The 26630-nt window shown below is 51.2% G+C and overlaps 11 protein-coding genes across 11 annotated transcripts; 7 read left to right on the forward strand and 4 right to left on the reverse strand.

Moving 5' to 3' along the window:
* Window positions 1–266: 266 nt before the first annotated feature.
* AUEXF2481DRAFT_25932 (uncharacterized protein) lies at window positions 267–1637 on the forward strand (the record flags this gene model as incomplete). The annotated part of the gene is made up of 1 exon (XM_013491824.1): window positions 267–1637. One exon carries the CDS (start codon window positions 267–269, stop codon window positions 1635–1637), a length of 1371 nt encoding a protein of 456 aa, XP_013347278.1.
* Window positions 1638–1880: 243 nt separating this feature from the next.
* AUEXF2481DRAFT_370485 (uncharacterized protein) lies at window positions 1881–3349 on the forward strand. The gene has a single exon (XM_013492187.1). The coding sequence runs from the start codon at window positions 2124–2126 to the stop codon at window positions 3075–3077; it is 954 nt and encodes a 317-aa protein (XP_013347641.1). The 5' UTR covers window positions 1881–2123; the 3' UTR covers window positions 3078–3349.
* Window positions 3252–3668, reverse strand: AUEXF2481DRAFT_1513 (uncharacterized protein; the record flags this gene model as incomplete). The annotated part of the gene is made up of 2 exons (XM_013491673.1): window positions 3252–3528; window positions 3577–3668. The coding sequence occupies 2 exons, from the start codon at window positions 3666–3668 to the stop codon at window positions 3252–3254; spliced, it is 369 nt and encodes a 122-aa protein (XP_013347127.1).
* A 481-nt stretch (window positions 3669–4149) lies between these two features.
* Window positions 4150–4945, forward strand: AUEXF2481DRAFT_1514 (uncharacterized protein; the record flags this gene model as incomplete). The annotated part of the gene is made up of 3 exons (XM_013491674.1): window positions 4150–4336; window positions 4390–4803; window positions 4863–4945. The coding sequence occupies 3 exons, from the start codon at window positions 4150–4152 to the stop codon at window positions 4943–4945; spliced, it is 684 nt and encodes a 227-aa protein (XP_013347128.1).
* Window positions 4946–6279: 1334 nt separating this feature from the next.
* On the forward strand, window positions 6280–8174 carry AUEXF2481DRAFT_1515 (uncharacterized protein; the record flags this gene model as incomplete). Its single annotated transcript, XM_013491675.1, has 3 exons — window positions 6280–6658; window positions 6713–6898; window positions 6946–8174. 3 exons carry the CDS (start codon window positions 6280–6282, stop codon window positions 8172–8174), a joined length of 1794 nt encoding a protein of 597 aa, XP_013347129.1.
* An 847-nt stretch (window positions 8175–9021) lies between these two features.
* On the reverse strand, window positions 9022–14148 carry AUEXF2481DRAFT_370395 (uncharacterized protein). The gene has a single exon (XM_013492188.1). It carries the CDS (start codon window positions 14007–14009, stop codon window positions 9162–9164), a length of 4848 nt encoding a protein of 1615 aa, XP_013347642.1. The 5' UTR covers window positions 14010–14148; the 3' UTR covers window positions 9022–9161.
* A 682-nt stretch (window positions 14149–14830) lies between these two features.
* AUEXF2481DRAFT_370676 (uncharacterized protein) lies at window positions 14831–16100 on the forward strand. Its single transcript, XM_013492189.1, has 2 exons — window positions 14831–14881; window positions 14947–16100. Exon 2 carries the CDS (start codon window positions 14991–14993, stop codon window positions 15753–15755), a length of 765 nt encoding a protein of 254 aa, XP_013347643.1. The 5' UTR covers window positions 14831–14881; window positions 14947–14990; the 3' UTR covers window positions 15756–16100.
* Window positions 16101–16318: 218 nt separating this feature from the next.
* On the forward strand, window positions 16319–17617 carry AUEXF2481DRAFT_35988 (uncharacterized protein). Its single transcript, XM_013491945.1, has 3 exons — window positions 16319–16477; window positions 16549–16938; window positions 16987–17617. The coding sequence occupies exons 2-3, from the start codon at window positions 16573–16575 to the stop codon at window positions 17563–17565; spliced, it is 945 nt and encodes a 314-aa protein (XP_013347399.1). The 5' UTR covers window positions 16319–16477; window positions 16549–16572; the 3' UTR covers window positions 17566–17617.
* A 132-nt stretch (window positions 17618–17749) lies between these two features.
* Window positions 17750–22599, reverse strand: AUEXF2481DRAFT_35989 (uncharacterized protein). The gene is made up of 7 exons (XM_013491946.1): window positions 21583–22599; window positions 20190–21357; window positions 19555–20138; window positions 19310–19498; window positions 19060–19263; window positions 18773–19011; window positions 17750–18721 (listed from the first exon to the last, which is right to left on the reverse strand). Exons 1-7 carry the CDS (start codon window positions 22489–22491, stop codon window positions 17917–17919), a joined length of 4098 nt encoding a protein of 1365 aa, XP_013347400.1. The 5' UTR covers window positions 22492–22599; the 3' UTR covers window positions 17750–17916.
* Window positions 22600–23618: 1019 nt separating this feature from the next.
* On the forward strand, window positions 23619–25309 carry AUEXF2481DRAFT_62114 (uncharacterized protein; the record flags this gene model as incomplete). The annotated part of the gene is made up of 2 exons (XM_013492114.1): window positions 23619–24888; window positions 24939–25309. 2 exons carry the CDS (start codon window positions 23619–23621, stop codon window positions 25307–25309), a joined length of 1641 nt encoding a protein of 546 aa, XP_013347568.1.
* Window positions 25288–26565, reverse strand: AUEXF2481DRAFT_370709 (uncharacterized protein). The gene is made up of 2 exons (XM_013492190.1): window positions 26535–26565; window positions 25288–26476 (listed from the first exon to the last, which is right to left on the reverse strand). Exon 2 carries the CDS (start codon window positions 26213–26215, stop codon window positions 25679–25681), a length of 537 nt encoding a protein of 178 aa, XP_013347644.1. The 5' UTR covers window positions 26216–26476; window positions 26535–26565; the 3' UTR covers window positions 25288–25678.
* Between the last annotated feature and the right edge of the window lie 65 nt (window positions 26566–26630).

The raw sequence follows: 26630 nt of genomic DNA on the forward strand, positions 1-26630 counted from the left end.
TACACTCCTTGGCTTAGCGTTACTTGATCTAAGGAGCACGAGTCTCTCCACCGACCTTTCCGGATAAAGTTATGTGGGTAGAGCCAGAGTATCAAAATGAAATGCTCGAAGCGGCAGTAATTTCGAGGAAGTATCACAAAGCCAGCCGCTTACGGTTCCAGCTCACGGCAATTTGACGAATGCAGCCAGTGGAGATATCGTGAAATACTTTTTGCTGATGTCGAAAGGGCTTACTTCCCTAGTTTCATACTGCCAGGTACATCAAGATGGTGCAAATTCAAAGGTCAGCTCCTCCGGAGCCTGTGAATCCATTCCCGCGTAAGAGCAACAATAGCTCATGGGCTGGCATAACGGATGATGCGTGGCTAGAGGTGCACGACGAGTTTCGAGACAAATTCCCAGAATTCGTAGTGGACAAAGAGGACGACAACGGACATCCAGGAAAGATCCTCACTCCCTACCATGAAATGTGGGAAAAGGTGGAGGGAGTTCTTCGCGATATTGGGACATCCGCAGAGGAAGGCAGACGACATTTCAGAGACTGGATTACCGGCATCGTAGACAAAGCTGGACACGTCGACTCGGCTGTTGGTCTGGCGACAGGAGTTTTCGCCGACTGTGATCAGAAAACAGAAGAGGCATTTGTGCACCAACTTGCCGTATTCATCACTATCCGTAATAGGCTCCAGATGAAGCAGAAAACTACGATACCCATGGTCTTTCAGGATCCAAGATTCGGAATTGGAGAGGAGTATCTGCTATCGTCCCTCGCGGGAGGGAAAGTGGTTGAGCACCCAGGGTGTTTGAAACACATGACCAAGTCGTCCTTCGTCTTTGCAATCCATTTACCTGCGTCAGCCTTTGTGGATACCATTCTTCCTTCGCTACCAGCGCTGTATATTGGCAATAAAATCCAGAACACCTATTCTGGGACTGGTCAGGTTCTGGCAGCGCGATATATCCGACAAGTATACATGAGCGGCCATAGAGAACTGACCAAAGAGTTGAGGGAGATAATTGATCGCACTGCTTCCTTTGACGACTACTACGACTTGATCGAGTTTGATGGAACCTACGATCGCATTCATCCCAGTCAGCGGAAACGCTGGTTTCAAAATACGTTTGTCCACTTCCCGAAATTGAAACATCCTGAGCTGGTGTCTTCAAACAAGGACAGGAGCGAAGCAGATTCCTCAAATTCTGATCCCAACCGGGAATCGTACGGCGGTCCTGAAGATGCCCACGGTGGGCCACCTTTGGGCGGTGTTCGCACAGCTTCTGCAGCTGAATCGGCAAGTGTAACTCTTTCTGCCATGACCCTCGCTCCTGCCCAATCCGAACCTGCGTACAACCCCATACAAAGCGTCGGCACAGAGCCCATAGCAGCATCTGCACGTCAATATCTGGCGGACAACAGCCTATGGGATAGAGGGAAAAGTTCTGCAACCAGTACGACATCAACAGCCTCAGAGATCCCCGCATCTTCATCCAAACAACGGCAAGAGCAAGATCGAAAGCGTAGGCTTGAGCGACAACAATCGCCAGAAAACTTCAATCCAGATCTGGATCCGCGAAACTTCCCGATCAGGAACAAGACTGACAAAGTGGCCGGGATTTGGAAGCCGAATGCTGAATGAGTAGGATTTTATTGTTGCTGATGTAGATGGAGGGATACCCTTGCGTGGTTTGGTACGAGTTTTCGGGCTTTTGGTGTTCACGTATCTGTCATCTAATAAGTGTTGAGTTGGAAGTTTTTGATCCAGGTGATTTTGCCAGGTCTGTAGTGATTAGCTTAAGAACAGTATCGCTACACGAGGTCTTTTCTGAGATCCGTCTATCTAAAAGCACAGTGAATCTCAGGTCTGCAGTCGTGTTCAAAGAGAGCCTGTGGTTTTCGAGGTCTCATTAAATGGCTAAGCATCCTTGTCGGCAGATATGCTGCGAATCAGTCAACTACAGTACATCTGGATGCCGGAAGCGTCCACGCCCATACGGAGCAGACATATCTTCGACGCAACCGATATCTGTGTGGTCTTCCGCTTTCGGTCCTTACAAAGAGCTCTTTTGATGCGGTTGAGACAAAGGCTCGGGATAGATATAATTGCCATGATTTACCACCGAGTATGCTTGCTATAGCATCGGCCGTGAACAGTGAAATCTGGAATTCCTCTATAAGGATAATCAACATGAGCGAAGACATATCAAGCGATGCCCCTATAGTTTCAAAAGGGCCGCTCGAGCAGAAGCTAAACCGAACAATCGACGACTTCAATTGGGATCAATCAAAACAGAAGGTTGGGCTGGATATGTCCGACTTCTTTGAGCCGCCTTACATTAATGGACATCCCGCCCGATTGTTCTACGCGTCCCAGCGAGTTATGACGATACTCTGGCAGATCAATAACAGTCCTGAATGGAAGAGATTCCGAGGCCAGCTCCAATATGCCGTAGACACAATGGATGGGATTAATACTATGATCTGCCTGGGCCTTGACCAATTCTCCGGGGGACTCGGCGATGCTGGTACATCTACCAACGCCTGGGTTACACAGTACGCCGTCTTTGTGTATATATGGAAGGCTATTGACGATAAGTGGAGAATTGAGTGCACACGGGCGGGACGTGAACATACTCCTGTGAAAAGAATTTTTCAGGATCCTGCATTCGATACTCGAACAAAGTATCTACTCCAGAAGATACCACGCGATACCGATACTGGAACAAATACCGTGGTGGATCATCCGGAAGTCCAGGAGATGCTCAAGAAAGACAAGAAGGCCTTTGTGTACGCGCCCCACCTACCAAGTAGACTGAACCCGCAGATCTTATCTCTTCGTCCAGACTACTTCATGGGCAATAGTTCGAAGGGAAGTGGTGGCTGGGATGCTGCCATGATGGAGACATACATAGAAGAATCCTTAGTCAACCACGACACGAACATTGGGCCAGAAGTCAACGAAATCGGGTCCAAGATCAGGTTAGCCGGATGGGCTTACCAAGAGACGATGTTGGACACCACGGAGCTCAGCTATCCACAACATCTCGCAAGCATGTCCATTTTCCGCCGGACAGGGTGATAGTTCCACATCCCGAGGACGCGGCGATAGGTGGTTCATCGCACTGGAAACTGGAAATAGGTACCCTTCGGAACATGGAGATGGCGGGATAGATTGAGAAGGTCGATGTCATCTGAGAGCCGTCTGCGGATGTTCAGTATCGTTTCATGTCGTTACAACCAGATATGTAGCAGGTCATGTCGTCTGTCTAGAGACAAGAGCGGTCTCATACTGCTGCAGGTTGATTGCGCCTGCAGACCAGATGATGACGGCTTGGACTTGGATACGGTTCGTAGATGTTGATGGAGTGACGTAGCCGACAACATTGATCCAGGCACCGATCTGAAGGAGTTGACGGTCAATAGTGTCGAGCAGTTGGCTGATATCGACTTGAGCGATTTGGCGATCTTGGGGAGTCGGGAAGTTGTGGAAGAGAGACAATGTAGCAGTGGCTTCATCGTAGTGATTTACGCTTTCATACTTAGAAGAACGCAATGCAAAGGAGAAATTGAATTCCTACCATCCGAGAAAGCGGACTTTATCGCTTGAACGTAAAGTCGGCAGCTGACTGATGGAACAGAGACGGCTCGGTAGGGGCGACGAGGCGCTCATGTGGGTCGACGGTCAGCAGTAGTGAGCGACAATGCGGAGCGCGATCGATATGCCCTGTACCGTAGTCTGAACAAAGAACAAAGAACGAAGAACCATGAAGGCTGAGTGAGTCTGTAGTCAGATTGGTGGCGTATGATTGGGCGATGGGACAATCTCCAGGGGCTTGGCAGGTGGGTGCGTCATGGTCAAGCGGGCGGTGGGAGGCAGCCAGCAGCACAAACACTTCTCCACAACACCATCTCGACCCAGACTAGACGCTACCTGCTACTGATCACTGCCGTATACCGCTCATTACCTACTCCCCTCTGTCGCGTCGCCACATCGTTCGCTGGAACCCGTCGCGTCCACCTGGTACCCCGCCATCACACGAGCACACACGTCCCCCACCTTCCTGTCCGACGATCGCTATAGCCCGCGTCTGTAGCAAAAGGACCGCTATCCCGCACGCCTACAAGCGCCACCGCACGTAGCATCTCACAACATGTCTGGCTGGGGGTTGGGTGGTTGGTTTGGCGGCAACTCGGCTGCGAAGAAAGATGCCCCAAAGAAGGCCATTCTGCAGCTGAGGAGTACTCTCGAGATGCTGAACAAGCGTGAGAAGCACTTGCAGAATCAAATGGACGAGGAGGACCAGAAGGCCAGGAAGTTCATCAACACAAACAAGACTGGTATGCACATTTGACCCAAGACGGTACGCGCCGCTCTCTGACACTCACCACAGCTGCCAAGAACGCCTTGCGAAAGAAGAAGCAACTCGAGACAACCCTGGAGCAAACGTCGGCTCAGATCATGAATCTCGAGGGTCAGATTGCCAGCATCGAGACGGCAAACATCAACAAGGAGACTCTCGACGCTCTTGGCAACGCTTCCAAGGCCATGAAGTCGATTCACGGCGACTTGACAATCGACAAGGTCGATGCTACCATGGAGAACCTCGAGGAACAGCACGCCATCAGCAAGGAGATTGCCAGTGCTCTCACTCAAGGCTCCATGGCAAATGCTGTTGATGATGACGAGCTCGAATCCGAGCTTGCAGACCTTCAACAAGAAGAGTTGGACAACACAATGCTCAAGACTGGCACCATGCCTGTACACGACCAAGTCCATCGCATGCCGAGCGTCAACAACACCGAACGTGAGTCTTTCACTGGCACACATGCGCCACTCTCATCATCTCATACTGACCATTTCCAGCAAGAGGCAAGGCACCTGTACAAGAAGAAGAAGACGACGAAGAGGCCGAGCTTCGGAGACTACAGGCTGAGATGGCCATGTGATTTCTTTCGTTCTCCCTTACCTCTTCATCCCGCTACATGTTCAGCTGCAAAGACCGTACAATCTCGAGGCATACCCTGGTTCAGTTTTGTCGTTTTTCTTGGGATCGGCGTTATGGTGCTACAGCTGACGATTTCCACTTTGATATGCTTCTGCTCCCGTCGACATAGCACTATTCGCGACTACAATTCGATTCTACAACCCCCTCTCTGTCGGTGTTCTTAATGACTTCTCTAGACTTGTATACATCCATGCCATTTCTACCACTTCCGCTTCTTCCTTAGCCCGATTCTCTCCACGACCTCCGAACACCAGTCACATGTCACAGACTAATTGTCTCCTTCCTCGGTCGCATCTATCGATATCAGGGCATGCCTGCAAGTGTGTGTGGCAGAGCATGCGTGGGCTGGATGTGATTTACGCTCGACATCTGAGTTCGGAGTGCGTAACGACACCTCATGGTGACCGTGGTCTACACTAGGCATGTGTTGTAGGGAATAATCACACGACTTGGCTCCAGCGTGATGTTATCGCTTTTGGGTGGCCATGTCCGCATTATGTGTTCAAGCGCTTGGGAGCAACCTCAAATTGGTGTCTACGAGATCAGTCAGTCCTCTGATGTACACGGGCTCAAGAACAACACACCTCCTACAGCCAGCAAGTTATTGGAATTATCTGGCTGAATGGCAATCGCTCTTTTCGTGATAAAGAAGATGAGAAAGCAAAAGACATGTGTAAACAACGAAAGGAAGAACATCTCAACTCGCGAGTTTTGAGGTGTTGATAAAAAAGAAACGGGTGGTGAATTTCTTGAACAAGAACTCGGGTCTTCCTCATGCTTTTGTATAGTTGTATGCTCAATGACGATAAACGCAAGGAACTGCCTTTCTGAGATATCGTTCTATCTGCGAATGTGCCATGGGAAGAAGAAAAGTCAAGCCCACCAAGATCTTCGGAGTGACAGTAAGCCGCGTTACGTTGATCCAATCCGAGAGCCCACATGGTTGATAAGGCTTTACGCTCGGAGATATGGGCCGATATTGCTCTTTGCTACTACCAAATGCATCCTTGCCATGAATGATCTGTTGCTTGCGACGGTCACTAACTTTCCACGACATGTAGTAGGAGCAAGCGTCGAAGCACCGTGTTGTCGCTATTGGTCCTGGATGGAGGCTTCGTTATATCGAAGCCGCTAACGCCAGCCCGCCGACCTCGGGTGCAGACCGGTGATAGAGCAACTTTAGCCGATTAACAACCATCGACAGTCATCCGCCGGTGTGTCATCCAGCTTTCTCAATCTAGGTATCATGACCATACAGATGGATTTACAACCAACATGTCCGATCCGAAAGCGACTGCTGGTGGATCAAAATCGCGGACAGGATGTTCAGAGTGCAAGCGAAAACGTGTGAAATGCGACGAGGGCAAGCCTAGCTGTGTAAGGTGCAAGAGACATCCCGAGCGATGCTCCTACGAGTTGAAGTTGTCTTGGACGCAGGGACGACCCTTTAAGAAGCCGAGGACCAAGGAGCCTTGGGTCACTAATCTTGCTGAAGGTGTCGCGACTGCTCATGCTGAGCCGTTATCGTCTGATGCGACTGTTCAAAATGAAGTGGAAACTACTGATAAGACAACTTTGTCGCACGAAGAACCTCAACCATCGCAAGTCGAGGACTCTGATGTTACACAACACACTGGTCTAGATTTATTGAGTGGTAAGGCTTCTCTTGAATTAGTTGGTTCTTGGACGGCCACTTACAACATCGTAGCCACCCAGGACTTCAGTATTCCATCTGGCTTGGACGATTTTCAAGATGTGTTTCCTCTACCTGAGAGCAATGCACTCATACAGACAGGTCCCGTCGCTGACGAATTTGACCTCGATTTCGAGTTGGCTGATGAAACAATTGAGCGAGACGTATCCCTCATACCTTACCAGCATTATTCTCCACCAAGTAAGCATCAATCATTGCTCTGACCGGGACAAGCTGACAGACTCCAGCTCTGCCACCATCTCTGAGCCAGTATCCTCTGCTGTGTCCTTCCGAGTCTCCCAACGCATACTTCTTCCTGCATCATTATATCACCCATACATCGCTTACCCTGTTTCCACTGATGGCACCGTCAATCCATCAAGAAGTTTTGTCTGTCGCAGCGCAAACACCACATTTACTATCAGCAGCTCTGGCCTTGTCCTGTGATCAGGTACGACGTCTCCGAGGAAATTATTCAGTAGACCTACAGAATCGAACAGCCTTCTTCTTGCGAAAGGCACTGACTGGACTACGGAAAGCTATGAATGACCCTGCGGAAGCTCCTAATTTCTCGACCATTTGTACTGTACTCTTTCTTTGCACTAATGAAGTCATGGCTGGAAATACAGTGGCTATGCGAACGCATTTGCATGGCGCAGAAAATCTACTGTCCCTCGCCCTAGGCAAGTCTCGACGTGAGGCTGTCACGAATCTGGACGATAAGAAGCTCTTCCTCATTCGCTGGTTCGCCGTCGTCGATATCTTCGCCAGCATCATGAGTCTTGATAAGACCAGTTCGTCAGATGGCCAATTCTGGTCTGTTGGAGCGCCAAACGGAGGTTCGTCCCCTCAGTACATTGACGAGTTTGTTGGCTTCTCGCTGGAGCTCATGCCGGTCCTCGCTCGTATTGGCCGTATGGCTCGTCTACAACGTCGTCGCAAAGTTTTGGGCTCTTCTTTGGACTCTGGCTACGCCGAGATGGCTGACGATTTGGACATGCTCTTGGCAGACAATATCCTGTTGACAGAACAACAGCTTTCGCTTTTGTTTACCCGCGCATCATCGCCCTCGTTATCGCATACTCAGGATCCTGTTCTCATGGAGGAGGCAGTATATGTACACCAAATTTTTGTACATGCAGCACTTCTACACTTGTACCGACGCGTACAAGAACTCCCCGAATTAGACCCGAAACCAGCAATAGCTCTAGCATCTATGCTCGACCTTCTCGGCAGGCTGAGGCCAGAATCGCCTGCAAACGTCTTGATCCTATGGCCGCTTTTCACCGCCGGATGTGAGGCCGAAGACCCAGACTTAAGAGATTACATTGAAGCTTGCATGAACCGTATCCGCAACTACGGTTGGGGTAATGCAGACGCTGCATCAACAGCTCTGCGAGCCTATTGGGACGAAGGTAATGGCGAGCGCTGGGATGTGTTTCTCGAGCGCAGAGGCTTCGATGTCGTGCTCTTCTGAGAGTGTGGCATGGAGCATGATCCCGCTTTACAAAAGAGACAGGCTTTGAATCAAATTCTCAGGTTTCTTGAGCAAGGAGATATCCATGTAGAAACAGCACTCGAGCAAACACCGCTACCCTGCTCTCTGTTTGATGTCTTCTGCCATATCGCGAGCGCTCCTCGAGCTTCCAGACTGTCTCATCAGCAGCGCCGATCTAACTCTCAATCGCGATTTATATGGAACTGACAACGCCGGGCGCGTCCACCACGAGCCAGTACAAGAGCAGAAAAACGCGAGTGTCGCAAGAGATTGTTTGAGTTCAAGTTTAAACCCCCTCGAGCGAAAGCGACTCACCAATCTAATCTGCAGAATGGACTTTTCAGCTAGCTTTGGATAGAGCAGACGAGCGAGGGAGTAAGAAGCGATCGGTGTATCGCCCCTGCCTCGTCTCGATCTCAGCGTCAGGGCAAGACGCCATGCAGTTCACGCATGACAAGCGCAGGAGGAAGGATCGATCATCCGATAGCTCCTTCTAAATACACGTGTCGTCCATGCTCACAGCACATTGCTCCTGCGTCCAGCAATATTGTCACAGCATCACGCACGTCGAACATATGGGAAGAAAGTCCGTAAGAAAACGGGTATTCATGATTCTCAATAGTTCCAATAGTAGTAATAGCTGGTAGCATCAGTTGCCTCTTGCTGTAATAGTAAAAGAACGCCATTACTCGAATGTTTAACACCGCCCGTGGTCCCAACCAGCGTTTTTTTTGTTTCGCATGCAGACACCATTCCACTCCGTCGCTTGAAAGCAGAAAACATCACCATCCCCATGTGACATGTTTATGCCTCATGATATACAACGCCAGAAAAACACAAAACAATAAAAGAAGCAGAAAGAATGGAAAAGAAAACATCGACAGTGAGAAGAGAATGCCGGAAACAGCAACGCCTCATAAACATCATTCCATCCATATACACCTTGTTTTGCCAGACCGCACAACTCTATGTCTGTTCGTCAGTCTTCTGCTTCTTGGCGTCGCGGTCGCCATCGTTATCAATCTCGATAGGCCGCTTCAGACCGCCATGGGCATTCGGATCTGCCGGAGGCGTCGGTGCCACAGAAGCTTGCGGAGGCGTGGCAGCAGCGACCGGCGTTGGAGGCTGCGTTGGTACAGCTTGCACTTGGGGCGCCACTGATGCTGGTGTAGTGGCTGCCGATTCGGTTACAGGTGCAGGCGTCTGTTGCTGTATTGAGGGAGCAGGCGTCGATGTCTGCGACGACACGGATGGCTGAAGTGGCTGGCTTGCGGGCAGGGGCTGAGACACAGGTGCCGGCGCAGGTAGCTGCTGATTAGCCTGACCCGAGACCGGTCCTGGATGTTGCTGTGGCGGTTGACCTGGAGCTTGTACGGGCGAAGGTTGTATGGGTTGGCTTGGAGCAGGAGCGACAGGTCTCGAAGCGACTTGAGTTGGAGCACCCGGTGTCGTTACAGTAGACTGAGACTGCGACGGCGCGGTAAACGTCGGTCTTGGTGCTTGCGCTTGTGGGGCCGGCGGTGCTGCAGCAAGAGTAGGACGAGCGTGAGTTGCTTGTTGCTGTCCCGGTGGAGGCTGCATTCTTTGCTGCTGTGGACCTTGTGGCTGTCCGTACGGGCTAGGTCTCGGTGCGATACCCTGATGATTCGGCGGTGCTGGATAGTAAGGCGCGATTGGTGCACCCTGCCTGAATGCTTGTGCACTAGGCATAGCCGTCTTGAGCGCGTCCGCTAACGCTTGCTCTGAGCTTGACACATGCTGGATTGGATGATGGCCGTTGATGGATTGCGGGCCAGCCGACATGTCCTGTTGAGGAGCAGGCGGATGTGCTTGGCCAGGAGGCGGTGGGTTTTGAGCAGTAGTACCCTGTGGCTGCGGAGCTGGACCAGCAACATTCTGTGCAGCACCTGCCTGTGCTTGACCTTGAGGGACTCCACCTTGCACAGGCCCTTGACCGTTCGTCTGAGGCTGTGCAGTGGCAGCGGCAGCAGTCTCGGCCTGGGTTGTGGTTATGATATTATCGATGGCTTTGTAGAGCTTCTCTTCCTCCTCTGACTCGTAGGGACCGTGATCCATACCTTTGTGGATGTGTCTGTTGGTCGCCTTGCGGAAAACCGTTCTAGCTTTCTCCTGCTCGGGGCCTTGGAAGTTACTGAGGTACTTCTTGTGGTAATCCATGATGTTGTCTATCATCTTCTCCGAGGTAATACCACTCTGGTTCGGCGGAGGAGCCTGTCCAGGTCCTGGGGCCATCACAGGGCGAGGTGGTTGTTGGGTTCCTTGTGGTGCGTACTGCGGCTGGCCATTCGGAGCTCCGGGAGCTTGGTAAGGTTGTCCAGATGTCGGATGAGGAGCTTGACCAGGATGCTGTGGCTGGTTCTGTCCAGGTACTTGGTTCGGCGGTTGACCAGACTGTGGCGGCTGAGGTGGCTGTCCATAAGTATTACCAGGCGGTCTAGGAGGCTGAGGGTAGGGAGCATACGGCGCTCTACTTGGTGGACCATAAGGCGAACCGGCAGCAGCAGCACCCGGTGTGGTTGACGCGTACGGAGAGTAGTAGGTGCCGGGTTTCTGCTGTGGTGTCGGGACAGGTGGTCTTGACCCATTCTGCACAGTCGGTGGACCGTAAGGAGTACCGTAAGGACTTGGTCTAGCATAAGCTCCATACGCCGGCGCACCAGGATGACCATAAGGATATTGATTGTTCGGATAGTAGGGGTATTGTTGCTGTTGCTGGGGCGGCCTGTTGTCCGGTGGCGGTGTAGGTGCTTTTCGCTTCTTCTCTTTGTCGATGGAGACATTAGGATTGATCTTCCAGAGTCTGCCTTTGCCAATCTTGCCAGCCTCTTCAAAGGCCTCGCTGCTGATCAGGTTGTGTCGGACACTACTCTGCCAGCCAGCAGTGGTACTCCTGTACTTGAACCAAGGGTACATCTTCTGCATAGCATCGTAGATCTGCTGCAGATCCATGACACCAGTAGGAGCTTTCGAAAGAGCCTCATGGATCAGGACCACATAGGTCTGTGTTGGTTTCTTGAGTTCCTCCTCGGTGTACTCTGATTCAGGCTTTTGCGGCGATGGAGACTTGACGATCCTCTTGGGCTTGTTCGCATCCTTGTCTGGAGTGGGCTGAGCGGCCGGGATACCTCCCTCGGTCTTGACTTCGATGGATGGTGTAGCATTATTGTGCTCCTGAATGGCCATGAGCGCGGGATCGATTTCGACAGACTGGCTCAGATGTTCGCCCTCACGGCCATCCTCTGGTTTAGAGTCCTTCTTGGTAGTGCTTCCACCCTCAGCTCTGGCAAGAGCCAAAAGCTCAGCAAGTGGGGGAACGATCTTGCCCATCTTCTGCAACTCCTTGGTCTTTCGCTTAATGATGGCCTCGTCGCGTTTGGACATGACACCGTTCTTGGGAGGTCTTCCGGGTCCTTTGCGCTTTTGAGGTATCTCCTCAGGGGCCAAGCCAGCAAGAATGGAACCAGGGGGTAGGTCTGCAGGGACGGCTGGAGGGGTTTGTGAGGGCGTGACTTGCAAGGCTTGGAGTGCTTCATATGAATCGGGCTCGACCGAGTGTTTGAAGTCGACGGGGTGAGAAGGAGGCGGCATCTCGGTCGTGGCCACGGCCGACTCCCTTCGTTCTTCGAACATGGGCGTGAGGACCTCTGGCTGAGTGGGCATGGCGATCGTCTTTGCAGCAGCCTCGACTGGCTTCGGCGTCTCGGCTGGGATGCTTGTCTCTACCTTTTGCGGCAAGGCAAGCTTTTGCACCGGCTTCTCCACCTTCTCGGTCTTCTCAACCTTGTCCACCTTGTCCACCTTGTCCACTTTGGGCGTCCTAGGCGTTTTCTCTGCCTTTTCCGCTCTCGGAGGCTTGTCAGCCTTGATACTCTGCTTGCCAGACTTGGACGGCCTTCGCTCTTTCTCCCGCTCCTTGTCCTTTTCCTTGTCCTTGGCTTTGGTCTTCTCGGCAGCTTTCTCCTTCTCCTTCTCAGCTTCTATCTCCTTCTCTTTCTCCTTGATCTTCTCTCTGATCTCCGCCTTGACCCTCTCCCTTTCCTTCTTCTTCTCTTTCTCTCGCTCCCTCTCCTGCTCTTTCTCCTTCTTGTCTTCTCTCTCGACGGGCAATCCAGCAACGGCAGGGAAGTTTCTCTTGAGCTTGAATTTGAGCTTGACGATTCTAGAGAGTGGCTCTCTCTTCTGCGCTGGTCGTTTAAGTCGTAATGGCTCATCCTCTGAAGAGAGGCCTATCTCCTCATCATCATCATCATGTGCGAAACCAAGACTAGCTACACTGTCCAGGTCAGACAAGGAACTATCAGTGTCTGACAGGATGTGAGCGGGCTCCTCCTCTTCCTCCTCAACACGGGCGTTGTCTGGCAGCTTGAAGACGATGGTGATGCCTTGGATCAAGATTTCGCTTCCGTGGTGAAGCTTGACCAAAGAGCCTTTGTCGACGTGGCTGTCATCGTGGAAGACACCATTTCTACCATTGACCAGCATTTCCCAGTGGGCCTTCTGTAGGTTGTACTCGATACGGATGTGTTTGCGAGAGATGTTCTTGAACGACTGGCCGGCTTGGGGATGAATCGGGATGAAGGGGCACTCGTATTCGAAAGGCTTGTCTTGTTGCGGTTGCCAGTCGAGAGAAAGGTCGTATGGGTTGGTGAGGAGCGAGGTGGGGTCGACCGAGTGCGAGGAATTGGTGGAGCGGAACTGCTTGCGCTTGCGGCGTTTGGCCTCTTCGTTCTCTTCGCTGTCGTAGTCGATGTTGACACCAACGATACCACCGCTCTCGCTGACGTTGCTGCGCGCAATGTTGCGACCCTCGTCGTCCACATTCATTTCGGCATCTTGCTCCATCTGGACGTCTCTATTCAGCTTCATCTTGTGTTTGCGACCTGCCTTTCGCTCAAACTTTGCAGCATTGAGATCACGACCTAGTTCGACTGCATAGGTATTAACATAGAAGTCGCCATCAGGAAACTGCAGCTTCGCGAAAGCTTGCATAGGATCATTCTGAGCATCTTGTACAGGGGCGGCCTCTTCGGCCTCGTATGAAGCCAGGGCGAGGTCGGCAGGGAAGAGAGAATTTGTAGGGAGATTCAGGTCGGCGACTGCATTTGCGAGCTCAGAGTAGTCTTTGGGAGGCGTTTGTGGTTGGAGGGGTCGTGATTGATCGAGTGGATCGACGGACTGGTCCAGTGGATCGATGGACTCTGGCAACGAATACGAGTGCACCAGAGCGGGCTTGTCAAGCACAGACTGATCGGCCAGGTCCGGCAACGCGTCTTGTGTCGGGGCCAGTGTTTGCTGCTCGATCTGCGTCTGTGTCTGCGGGAGAGTCTCTGGCTGGGCTTGGTCTACCAGTTCATCCGCAGCTGGGACCTCCTCTTGTTGCTCCACGTCGTCTTCAAAGTCCTCGGGGAACAGCGATTGTGCTAGCGAGATAGGCTTCGCCGGAGGTTTGGGCGACTTTCTGACGTCGTTGGACGGCGGTTGCGACAGCGTCTCTGCTTGCGGCTTTAGATTGAGAGATTGAGTGTCAGAGGTAGGTGGTACTGCATGCAGTGCGTCGTGTCCGGAACTTTGTTGCGCGCCTTCCTTGGCTCCTAGATTGTCGTCATTTTGGGGCTGCGGCAGCGCGGGGCTCCGTTGTTGTTCGAGTCGGGTCGCTCCTTCCTCCAGTCTTGCCATGTCAGTTTCAAGTTCAGGCCATGGCGAGTTCAGGGGTGAGGGCGACGGTGCTTGGGGAGTTTCGTAGTCGTGAGGCGCAAAGGCAGCATGCCCGAGACTCGTTGCTTCCACTTCCATGACCGTCGGCGGCGTGATAACATGTCTCTAGGGCTTTGTGATTCCGCGCATTCACGATGACTGACGCTGGCGCATGCGTCTATGATGCGCAAACTGTTCCGACCGAGTATTGCGTGTATGAGATCGACTTTTCCTTCGCGATCCAAACTCTGAACCGTCTGGAACTCGCAGTCAAGCCGTCTGCCTCTGTAACCCGCGGGCCAAGACGTCTTTATGCCTGGCGGTGAAGAATCGTGGGCCCGCTGCCGAACCTAATTTTTGCTCCCGCTTGCATGACATGTGTATCTATCCATTCTCCATTCCTTTCATCGGTCCATCGCTCGGTACTGTGATAAGTATCTCACTTGCTCAGTTGTCCCTAATCCTACTGCCCACCTAGTGAATGTCTAGACAAGTATACTGTAGCCTGGTTTGGCCGTCTCCTTCTTCAATATCGATTGGAATGAACGCATTGCCAAGACTAGATCGGCTCATCGTGACATGCTTCCGATTGGCTTACTTGCATGTCTGCCCTCACCTATTCGAATACCTATTGTGACTCTTATCGTCTGAGAAAAGCTTGTGAAGGCTTCAATACCTCGACTACCTTAGGATCTATCAACAAGCTTCGTTCTTTCGCTTTTCCAGATGTGTCCGTATCAGATCTGTTCTTCAAAGCGTTGGACCGATGCATTAACTGCAGTGGTCTACCGCAGTCTTACAGCTCGAGCCGGTGATCTGATTTGATTCCTCATTTTACTCGCAACGAATCACGGTCAGGTATCAATCGCTCCTGAATAGCTACGCTAGGCTAATGAATTCGATTGGTCGTCATTTTCGGCAAATAACGACCTATACATGACATTTTACATTGTGATGATGTCAAGGTCAGGGTCAGATGCGAAGCACGGAACAGCCGAGGCTATTCCGCAGGGTTAGCAATCCTGATGACCACCAGGAGTACGTCGTCACCTTTTACGATTCAATTCAGCTTCGCACAACATGCCTCCAAAATCGAAGACCAAGGCTGGAAAAGCGCCTGCTCCAACTGCAACAAACCAAACCCCTGTTGCGCGACCAGATTGGCCAGCCCTTTCACCAGTATCCCCTCCATCTGACCTCACATGCTCGAGTTTGCTCCCAGCCCAGATTCTGACAATACCCCGTCTTTTCACTTCCTCCTTGAGCGCGAAGTACGTCTCGTTCTTGCGTTCTTTACCACTTACGACTACTCCTGGACGTCCGAAACGCGGCGATGCTGTACGCGTCAATGATCGTTATCAGATTGATGACCCAGACTTCGCACGTCATCTGTGGGAGCAGACTGCACTGAAGGAATTGGTCACTGCCGGAGAGATCGATGGAGAGGTACTTGACGACAAGCAACGTCAAAACCTGTTTGGCGGCGAGATCCTAGGTCTCAATCCGAACATCCGAATCTATCGATATTCGCAAGGTCAATTCTTCGACCAGCACTACGACGACTCCAACAATTTGATGTTTCCCAAGGAGGATGGTACTACTGTTCCAGCAAAGACAACTTGGACACTTCTGCTTTATTTGACATCGTGTGGAGGGGGAGAGACCATTTTCTACCCCGACCCGCCGTCACGAAAGGCAGCACCCCCACCGCCAGTAGAGGCGAGCCCAGAAGTCGGTCTCGCGTTATTGCATCGCCATGGCAAGGAGTGCATGGTCCATGAGGGCGCCGAGGTGACGCATGGTGAGAAGTGGATCATCAGAAGTGACTTGTGCGTCAAGCGATGAGACCCATTCTGTTCTCATTATGGCCATCGAGGACCTACACTACAGAGCTGCCAATCAGACACAAGTCCATCGGTTGGAGCACGTACTCTATCACGATCAGGCGCCGAGACAACTTGGTTAGCGTCCTTAGGAGTTCTTCCCCTTGGCTTGCTGCTCTAGAGAATGGCCAAGTGCCATGGTTGAAAGTGGCTACTTCTTCAAGACATACCACTCGCAGCTGTGAGACGATACGAGGACCAATAACACACACAAGGCTCTTGGGACGTTGCTGTCAACTGCAGCCAGAAAAAACATTCTGGTGATATCACCAACAGGTCTGAAGTCGCAGTAAGCAAGTCTTGTTTGCTGTCATGGCGCGGTTGAGTTAATGGCAATCGTGGCCAGGTCGCCAAGATCTGCGCCTGAGGCCGAACAACCAACAGATCCACGAATAGATCCCAACAATACAACACTCGCCAGCCACTTCTCAGCAGTTCTCGCTTGACTCACGATTTTGTTCTGTATTAATATACGGCAACTTTGACCAATACGATAGCTGCATGTTGGTCTGCCGATCTTTACCCAAAGCGAGAGGTATAGATTGATCTGCACCCAACCTGGAGAAAGCTTGCTCGTAACCAAATCCTTCCCCATACCGCCAGCCATCTCTTGTATATTGCATCTCGGGGACTAATCGATTCTTACTGGCAATGGTCCCCGAGATCCTTGTAGTCTCGTATAAGGTAGGTCATGATTCTTGTCGCGGTGTGCGGTCTCTTCCTTCTCCCATATCTTCCTAATCTCTGCTTCGAAGGAGCAACGACATTTTTTCGCAACAATGGCCAGAGTCAGGAACATCGGAGGCCTGCTCGCACTCTTTCATCTCGTCGCTCCCATAAGCGCGTCGGGAACATGTTACAAGCTCAATGGAGACGCCGCCTACAAAGATTTTATACCCTGCAATCAGTTCAGCGGCGCAACGTCGTACTGCTGCGGCGCAAACCGTCAGAACACCAATGCGACCTATACGAACGATGTCTGCATGACAAACGGCCTCTGTCAAGCAGTAGCCGAGATCGACGGCGTCGAAGAATACAGGTACTTTCGCGAGAGTTGTTCGTCAACGAGCTGGCCTTTGGACTCTTGCTTGAGAAATGTGTGCACGACGCCAGATCAGAATGATGTCAATGGAAATGCTATCATGGTGAGCGCAATATAAAGCCATACAAAGACAGTTGACTGATATGCGCAGACACCCTGCGATGATACGATGTACTCTCAAACCTGGTGCTGTGGAAAGAACAACACCGCTTGCTGTGGCACAGACAGTGCAATCACGTTACCAGCCATGATGGGCGCCACTGCCACTTTGACAAAATCTTCGAAACCATCTTCCACCTCTTCCGCCTCCTCCACCATCTCTACGTCGAGCACGAGCGATCTCCCAGCAACCACATCCACGAATCCTAGCCCGTCAAACTTCGTCATAACAGCTTCCTCCACCCCATCATCTACGCCATCATCCTCGCCCTCGAATACCGGCCTGTCCACAGGCGCTCAAGCAGGTATCGGCGTCGCCGTAGCCCTCCTAGTCCTCAGCGTCCTAGCCGGAGCCTTCTACTACCTCCGCCGCCGCCGCGCAACTCCCAAACTCCTCCCCACCGACACGAACACGAGTCTGATGACCATCCAATCACCTCAAAGCTATCACGATGGCAAGGATATGTATTTGACACCGCATGAGTTAGATTCTAGAGCCGTGGGACATGAGTTGGATCCTGCAGCTGGAGTTGGCGAGGTGGAGGGGGATGTTGTGTTCAAGAGATCGTGATGCGTGGGAAGGTAAGTAGATTATGCAGATAATGTAGATGATCCAATAGATGTATTTATGAACTACTTTTGCAACTCCGTGTATTGAAGGATGAGTGCGGTGATGTTCAAGAGGCGACCAAATGATGGCAATGTCACGGGCGAATGCGAGACATATCACGAGTTCATAGCAGAGCACAGGAAACAGAGCAGATTTGCGTGTGCAATTGTCGTTTATATGCATACCATCGTAAAGAATTATAGCTACCCTGCTAGTAAGAGTCCTCTTTTTTATGCCCGTCATACAGCCTTGAAAATGCTACGTGCAGTATTCGTCGCAGAAGCGAAAAGCATTTGCTGAAATCTTCCCACTTCAAGCATGTGCATCCTCCATGTTGTCATCATCATCAGAGGTGTCCTCCTTGATCTGTGCTCTATCCTCTGGAATATCCTCCATATTCTCCAGCTTTGCGATATCCTGTACGTCCTCCGGAGCTCCCTCAGTGGCCTCGTCTGCCTCGGCCTCGTTGGTGTCTCTTCCTTCAATGATGACCGCGAATGCCGCCTCGCTGTCTTGAATGATCTCCTCGATCGTACTTCTCAAACTGCGCTCCCACTTGGGCATTGTAATGTCGTCAACACGAACGTTGCTCAAGACTTGAAGATAGTCCCTGCGCATGCCGACAAAGACCTCGTCTGTGCGATTGGCCATTCGCTCCTCGACGTCTTTGATCAAGTTTGTGATCATGTCACGAACGACTTGAGTAGCTCTTTGGAACATCGTGTCCTTCTGAGCGGTGACGTGGTTGGTCATGTGCGTCTTCATCCTGTTGTACTGACCAGGGCCGGTCTCAGCCGTGCAGATGTTGTAAACGATGAGCATAGCGTTGCACACATTTGGGGTGAACTCGCGATTAATATCGCGCTGACGCTCATTGGTCAATTCGACCATCTTGCTACCAAGGTCACTGAAGACGGCCTCGTAATTGGTCAGTTGTTGCGCGAGTAGACCAAGACGGGGGTTGTCTCCGTGCGACAACGATTGAACTTCGATGGCCTTGTGGAAGGCACGCAAGTCGTTCGCGAAGCCCTTGGCGCATGCTCTCAGGATGTGCGGAAGGCGACGCTGGAAGGCCTTCTCCCAGCCATTGGCCAGCTGCTTGTAGATGGGTTCGGCGCTGTTGCTGAAATTAGCTGATGAACTGCTTGGATGCACAATCGAGTCTTACAGCTGTGCGTTGAAGTCGGAGAGACCTCCAGATCCGGTAAAGACACCCTGGCGACGTACGACTGCCTTGTATGTAGCCCAATAAAGACCTCCCTGATTTCTATGCGCGCCCCAGCCCTGCGAAGTTGGCAAGGCAGTATTGGCAGCGGCGGTGATGGCTGTTCCATAGTTTTCGAATATGTTCTCGCTCATGGTTTCCTTCATCTCGGTCAGAGTATCATTCACGTCCTTCTCCAGAGCCTGTACTCACTGTTAGTAGCTGACCCGGTAAGGCGGCTGTCTGCGTACTTTTTCGAGGTCTTTCAGCTTCCGAGCCAGAAATCTTTGTTCAGCATCTTTCTGCTGGTCCGTCTTCTTTGCGCCAGAGCCGTCGTTTGAAGCCCAAAGCGCGAGCGAGGTGCGGAGTTGACTCAATTGGGTGAGGAAGCGACGGGACTTGATGGAGCGGACGTTCTCGGTAAGTTTCTTACAGTGCGCCTTGAGAGCAGGGATCTGAAGTGGTCAGTTTTGCGAAAGGATGAAAAAAGAACCTTCATACCTCAGTTTGATCGACATCAGTAAAACCACGAACGGCGTTGTCCTTCACAAGCCTGCCAGACAACTTCTGGTATGCTCGGCTTGAGACACAAAATACAGGTAGATCCTTAGCAACCTTTTCATAGTCTCGCATATCTTGCTCAGGGTCGAATGTGTCAGGATCATCTTCCGCTTGAGCTTCTTGATCGAGCTGTTCGACAATATCGTTAGCATAACACCACTCATCACTGTCTCGAAACGACTTACCTCCTTGATACCCGCAGCAAAATCAACCTGGATGGCGGATTTGGAATACTGGTTACGAGCGTCGATGCAGATCTGACTTCTGTTGTCTTCAATGCCCCGGAAATCTGCTTTGCACTCTTTGATCTTCACATTCAGGTCTTTGATCTGAGCCTCGATTTCGCGACGTCCACGGCGAGCTGTTTTCTTCTGTTCTTTCAATTCTTGGATTTTCGTCTCAATGCCTTCGGCAGTCAGCGGTGAACCACGATCTGACGACTGTGATTCGTTGTCAGACGGATCGCTTTTGACATTCTCGTCTTCGCTGTCTGTGCTCGACGAAGAGCGCTTGCGCTTTCTTGTCGTGCTTGCTGGGGCATAAACTGTGTCTCCGTCACTGAGTTTTTCTTGAAGGCCTTCCCACTTCTCGATTTCGTCATCGCAGTTGTCCATGATCTCCCGCAGCGAGCCCTTCTCGTCTCTGAGTTTGGCAGCTTCTCTCTCGGCGCGTTTTTGTTGGTTGCCAATCGATGTGAGCTGGTCCTCAAGCTGATCGATCTCATCTCCGAGGCCCAAGCTGTCGGCAGCCTCCGTATTCGAGATATCGTCTATAGTGGTGTCAGTTACGGTAGATGTTGTAGCAGAAAAAAGTCACCAACCAGTTTTGCTGCAGATAAAGGTTACTGCAGAGTATGTTCCGTCGTACTTAAGTTGTCTCCGAAACGTGGAACCCAGGAGATTCTTGGCTGCCTTGTCGTCGACAGCGCGGTTGATTGGAGACACAATCCAGAGACCAGTACACTGCTTCATATACCCTTCTGCCACGGCAGCACGAGCCGCATTTGAGTCAGCGACACCGGGCAGGTCGACTAGAACGGCGCCGGTCGAGAGAGCATCGGCTTTGACAAAGAGGCGAACCACCTTGATCAGAGGCCAAAACTCCTGCTCACGCTTTCTTGATTTTCTCTTCTTCTTCTCTTTGTCCACTTCTGCATCGTCCTCATCTTCATCGCCCGACTCTTTGGTGGTCTCCGGCTTCTCTTTCGAATCGACATAGTGCTGTAGAGTCTTGTAGAAAGTGTCGCAATGACGATCCTTAATATACTTGGTAGTACCAAGGAGACCACGAACGGAGTGATCGGTCATCAGTTTCTCGATCGAACTTGCAATCAAGTCTTCCCTTGTGAGCCGCCAGTAGACGGCGCGAATCTTGGCGTAGGCAATGCCTGCCTGCGAGTCTGGGTTGCTAACTTCTCTGGAGATGTTACCGCTACCATCGATGATCTCTTCGAAGAGAACTCGGAGCTCTTTCTCCCATTCGGCAGGCTTGATGAATTCGATCTCAGCACAGTATCTGCTATTTTCGTCCTCGCTCGAGCTCCAGGACATCTCAGTGACGACTGCAGTACAAGCTCGCATGCAGTTCGTAGGGACCAGACGCTCCTCATCCAAAATGGCGTTGATCACCGAGCTCTTGCCTGCGCCTGTGTTGCCGACAACACCGACGACGGTACGAGCGCCGGTCGCCTCTTTTCTAACCAAGTCAATTTGCTGCAGCCATTGCTGGATGTCTGCAGTCTCCTTGCCAGGTTCAAGCTCTTTCACAAAGCGATCAAGTAGCTTGATGCCTTGCTCAACACCAGCTTCGAGTTTTTCGGTCGACTCTTCCTTGGCTAGAGCTTGCAGATAAACGCTTGACTGTACGTACTGAACGGGCTCATCGTCGTAGTCCTCGCCAGAAGGCAGACTGCCTGCGTTGCCCATCTTGTGGTCTTCGAAAGGCTGCAAGGGCAGGGGTGCTGGCAATGAGATCTCTGGTTTAATCGTCTAGTTTGGGTCAGTTTTTTTAAGAGCACTTGTGGGTGGGCAGATTTAGATGTAGCGATGAGCGACACGTGTTGGACATGGCGAGTTCGCAATTTAGATCTTCGCAACACTGTCTCCTTCGCAGTGAGATGATAATCGTGACATTATATCAGTCACAGCGATACGTCCTCTACAACTCTATGGTGCTACATGTGCTGTCACGAGGGGCAAATAACGGAAGCTTACTGGTTGGGTACTGTCTGTATGTGTGGCTGGTGCAGCGAGACCGTTACCATTGGGCTGGCCTTGGTGGGTTTTGTTGTGAGTTGTCCCTGCGCGAGGAGTTTGTGGTGATCCTCTGATCTGAGATGCCAGAGAGGTCTGTGCACGAGGCGAGAGTGCGTACGAGAAAGGCAATCCCGAATTCTGAGCAAAGCGAGCAGAGCCTAAGTCCCGGTCTTGCGTACTGATCGGAACTTGAGGAGGTAGTGCTGTACCGGGCGTCGAAGGGACAGGAGCAGACTTTGCCAGAGGAGATGCGACTTGAGAGTTTGGGGTGTATCCAGACCTACTGGATGACGAAGGCGCTCTTCCTGATGAATCAGCACGCAATCCAGAACGATCAACACTTGGTCGGGATGATGAGCTGTGTTGCCTGACAGGATTTTGCGCTCCTGTGAATTGAGCAGCAGAGAGTGTGTTTCCCATTGCTCCTACTCTGTTCTGTTGGAAAATAGGAGCAGGTGAAGATTTGAAAGGCATTGAGTCCCTCAAAAGAGTCATGCCGTTCGTCGCGTCGGATATTCTGCTTGTCGTGTGGACTGGATCGACGGCACGCGCCTGAAAGACAATCACTTTGTCACCAAAGTGATCGTAATCTGACACCTTTGTGGTTGCTGGTGGGACGATGGAATCCATATGCAGAGATACTTCAGACGGAGCTTCCTCTCTAAGAAGGTATGCGTCGCTAATCTTTGCAAGTGTTGTCTTACCAACGCACTTCACAAACATGAAGGAATCGCGAGCAATATTGGTGACTGGCTTTGGAATGTCATGCCAGAGTACAGCGACCAGATAAGCTGTAGGTTTAGATTCAGTGTGAGCGAGTAGCTCATCAGCCACGTCAAGTGCTCGTTGATGCAAGTACTGATCCATATTGGTATAGATGCAGCCTGTGAGTGCACCCTGAACTAGTGAAGTTCTATCAATACCATGTCAAAGCATGAGATACTGAAGTGATGAACACCGATCTGTGGAGTGAAAATTAGCAGGAAGATGGATGAGGCCGTTACACGTCGGCAGTTACGCGAGTGGTGGAGGTAACTTTTTCTAGTGGCGCGTCTACCTCAGGTAAAAACGCGAACGAGTGACGTAGACGTGATCATGTGATTGGGGGAAGACGCGCTGAAATTGCCAAGACTTACTCACTTGAGCGCATTGTTCCAAGGTCTGTGAGGCAAGGCGGTTTTCGAAGTAAAAAGGTTTGGAGTCGAGATTGTCAAAGGAGTCTCATCCAGATAACATGGATTAATCACGGAAGAGAGCAATCTCTGAGTTCTCGACGAAAGTGGAAGAAGTTGATGAGGAGTGACAACAAAAGCCAGGATGTAATTGGCTACTGACCGCGACGAACACCACTCCAGCAATACCCCAAGTAGACAGGCTTGCCGACGGCGCGCAGAGCATTTGTTTGTCGACTCTGGTGCTGGAGGAGGTATCTTGCTTTGGCTGAGCCCCTGGTCAGCGCTGGCTCGACTTCTTTCAGGGCTGGGCGCGATGCATTGCAGCAAACGTGTACTTGCGTCTTACATTTTCGGAAGTTGACATTACCTAGCCTTCCCATGCTCTTGGAATGATATGGCTTGCTCTGCTACAGCAAGTCTAGCCTAGTCGCCCCTCAGTCAGAATGCAGACTGCGTGACACCAGGTCGCGCCTGCCACCCTCGACATCTGTCACCCCACAATGGGTGTTTATCTTTGACTCACATGCTTATCAGACGCTGATCTTCTGGCAATCTTCAAGACTGCTCTTTGGTTGGTTCACTTATCCTCAACATGTCGGCCGAGCCGTTTAACTTTCCTATGCCTATCTCGGATAACCACATCTAGAGTAGGACAAGTTGCCCAACACATCAAATCAAGCATATATTGTGGTCTTTTACTGCTATCAGACTTCCACATTGCTCCAAGGTGGAGCATCTGACAGCTGTACATTGACTTCTTTTACATTCGATAAGCCCTAGAGCCTTCATACAAGCATAACATCCCTATACACCTGCAGTATGACTCGCGATGTCGCCGGGCCTACCGTACCAGGCACTGTCCACTTGGTCGATCTGGATGGAACGATGCAAACACAGCACGCCCGAGGTGGGCAAAGAGACATTGTACTTGTTCCGACTCCCTCGCAAGACCCTGACGACCCACTGAACTGGTCGCCCGGAAGGAAGATACTATCCATGACTTGTATGGGCGTCTACACATTGATGGTTGGAATCGCGAGTGCAGCTATATACTCGATCTTGGAACCAATCGCCGAGGAGACCAGCCTGACTCTGGGAGACTTGAATAGCGGTACTGGTTATATGTTCCTGTTCTTCGGATGGGGTTGTCTCTTCTGGCAGCCAATCGCATTGCAGTACGGCAAGCGGCCAGTCTACCTCTTCAGTATCCTTGCAACCATGGGGATCCAGCTCTGGGCACCGTACACCAAGAGCAATGGTCAATGGATTGCCAACAAAATCTTGCAAGGTTTCTTTGGAGCGCCAATTGAGAGTCTTTGCGAGATCAGCGTCACCGATGTCTGGTTCCAGCATGAACGTGGAAAGTACTTGGGTCTGTACGCACTGCTGCTCGCTGGGTCCAACTTTCTCGCTCCGGTGCTTGCTGGGTTCATCGCAGACGGCCAAGGCTGGAGATGGGTTCTGTATTGGTGTGCTATCTTCTGTGGGATTGGATTCGTCTTTCTTTTCTTCTTTATGGAAGAAACGAACTTCTCTAGACGTTCCATCACTGGTGTAACTCCTAATATCGATACCCAGCCTGAGCAAACAGCCTCGACATCCAAGGCGGACGAGAAAGTTGTACGCCCAGACGATCTTGATGTTGCATCAGAAGATGGCTCACCTACCGGCTCATTCAAACCAAAGACATATCTCGACAAGGTCAAGTTGTGGCAGAAGTCTGATCTACGAAAGGATAACCATATTCGTGGCATGACAGTCAGGCCGCTCATCTTCCTGACCTTTCCCGTCATATTTTATGCTGGCTTCTCCTACGGTAGCAATTTGATCTGGTTCAATGTACTCAACGGGACTGCTTCATCAATTCTTGGCAATGCTCCTTACAACTTTTCAGCCAGTATGGTCGGCCTTTCATACATCTCACCTCTTATTGGCGTGGCTATCGGTTCGTTCTACACCGGAGTCATTGGCGACAAGATTGTTCTTGCATTGGCCCGTAGAAACGGTGGTGTATCGGAGAGTGAGCATCGACTTTGGCTATTTCTTCCATCACTGCTATTGATCCCCGGTGGGTTGATCTTGTGGGGTGGTAAGTAACACGTAAGATCATATGAACACGCAAAAGCTGACATGTGATAGTTGGCGCGGCACAGCACGTAATGTGGTTCGGTTGCGTCTTTGCGATGGGTGTGATTGCCTTGACCAATACCATTGGTATCCAATTGAGCATCTCGTATGCTGTCGACTCCTACAAGGATCTTGGGGGTGAGGCAATCGTTACTGTCATCTTAGTGCGCAACACGATGAGTTTCGCCATCGGTTATGGTATCACACCCTGGATCGATGGCATGGGTCTGCAGAATGCATTCATCGTTGCTGCGTTCGCAGGCCTTGCTCAATGTCTGACCTTCTTTGTGATGGTCAAGTGGGGCAAGCAGCTCAGGAAGAAGAGTGCCGGTAAGTACGCGAAGTATGTTCAAAAGATGGCGGAAAGCGGTCTTGTGCACTGAGGTGAAGAAAGTCGCATCATTTCGAAGCTATGAAAGACAACGAAAAAGTCACTCAAATGCACAAGATTTGATCATGACAATTTGGATTTGGCGATAGCAATTTTAAATCATCAGGTATCCTCCGGTTGGAACAAGATCTCCCTCAACATCTTCTGCAACAGTTTTGCTGTCACCCCTCTCGCTTGTATCTCCATCTGCAGCTGCCTGAGAACAAGAGCGTGTGCCTTGCTCTCCCCCAGGAAGAGGAACTCATCCCGCAGAGAAGTGTTACTCTTGTCCAGAGCCAGCCATATCTTGTTTCAAGACCTCTGCTTGGAGCTCCGAGTTCGAAATTCCGATCCCAATCTCGCGAAGCTTAGACCGCAGCGTCTAGAAGCCAGCCTGTAGAGCGGTGTGTGTACCCTTGTCCGGCTCGTCCGATCCCGTCACATCTCTGGCGCTGGAATGTGCCTCCTCAAAGGTATGCACAGCTTGCTGATGTTGTTGGGACAGAAGTTTGGTTTGTTGTCGATGGTTGTCTTCATTGCTGCTTTGTTCAGAAACGAACTGGTCGGCCTGACCCACGATGTCGGAACCGGTCTTCGCAATGGTGTTCTGTGAAACAATCTTGCTTTGGACCATGCCACTTCCCATCGCCTCTTCAATCCAGGAATTGGCCACGGTGGCTGCTTGCATCTGATGACTGGTTTGACACAAGCAGGAGGCTGCAAGCTCTACCATTTTTCGCTCAATGTAGACCGCATTTGCTCCGGATCTGATGGCATCCCAGATCTCCACTGCCTTGCACAGGCTGTTGTCGGATATAGTGTTGCTACACCTGATCTTGGGTTCTTGCTTGTGTCCGATACAGCATTTTTCAATTTTCGCTGCGAGAAAATCATCGAATGATATAAGTGTGTAAGACATGGTACAATGAAAGTAACAGAAGAGTCTGAAATTGCAGTTTGTCGAATTTGTTTGTTCGTCGAGGGATAGTAGAATACATTGACTTCAGGTGGGACGCAGAACGTATCTTATTACTTCGCTTCAGCATACACACCGATCAAGGCATTGATCCAACACAACTCTGGGCCTCTCGAGACGGTCTGTCTCATGCTGTAAAATTCTGGTTCATAGTGTCTCAGCCTCATTTCGACCTGGCGCACAGTACAGTTTCTACGATGAGCGCTGTGGACTTGTCAGTCTACTGCTATGTTACAGGCCTCCAGATCTCGACAAGACTTGCATGTCAAAACTGAAGACAGAGAGGCTAGAGCCTGGCCAGCGCGATGTACTAAAAGGAGACAGGCTATGAAGGACGTTCACAAGTGTCTCACCTGCC

This window comes from Aureobasidium subglaciale (assembly GCF_000721755.1).
Source record: "Aureobasidium subglaciale EXF-2481 unplaced genomic scaffold scaffold_2, whole genome shotgun sequence".
NCBI classification, from domain to species: Eukaryota; Fungi; Ascomycota; class Dothideomycetes; order Dothideales; family Saccotheciaceae; genus Aureobasidium; species Aureobasidium subglaciale.

What these genes read in the sequence shown, in the direction of transcription:
- AUEXF2481DRAFT_370485 (XM_013492187.1), top strand. Translation starts at nt 2,124, where the DNA reads ATGCTTGCTATAGCATCGGCCGTGAACAGTGAAATCTGGAATTCCTCT.
- AUEXF2481DRAFT_370395 (XM_013492188.1), bottom strand. Translation starts at nt 14,009, where the DNA reads ATGGAAGTGGAAGCAACGAGTCTCGGGCATGCTGCCTTTGCGCCTCAC.
- AUEXF2481DRAFT_370676 (XM_013492189.1), top strand. Translation starts at nt 14,991, where the DNA reads ATGCCTCCAAAATCGAAGACCAAGGCTGGAAAAGCGCCTGCTCCAACT.
- AUEXF2481DRAFT_35988 (XM_013491945.1), top strand. Translation starts at nt 16,573, where the DNA reads ATGGCCAGAGTCAGGAACATCGGAGGCCTGCTCGCACTCTTTCATCTC. An exon ending in TCAATGGAAATGCTATCATG is followed by an intron (nt 16,939 to 16,986) that starts GTGAGCGCAATA and finishes TGATATGCGCAG; the next exon opens with ACACCCTGCGATGATACGAT.
- AUEXF2481DRAFT_35989 (XM_013491946.1), bottom strand. Translation starts at nt 22,491, where the DNA reads ATGGATCAGTACTTGCATCAACGAGCACTTGACGTGGCTGATGAGCTA. An exon ending in ATACAGACAGTACCCAACCA is followed by an intron (nt 21,358 to 21,582) that starts GTAAGCTTCCGT and finishes GACCCAAACTAG; the next exon opens with ACGATTAAACCAGAGATCTC. An exon ending in TCCGACTTCAACGCACAGCT is followed by an intron (nt 18,722 to 18,772) that starts GTAAGACTCGAT and finishes TTTCAGCAACAG; the next exon opens with CGCCGAACCCATCTACAAGC.
- AUEXF2481DRAFT_370709 (XM_013492190.1), bottom strand. Translation starts at nt 26,215, where the DNA reads ATGTCTTACACACTTATATCATTCGATGATTTTCTCGCAGCGAAAATT.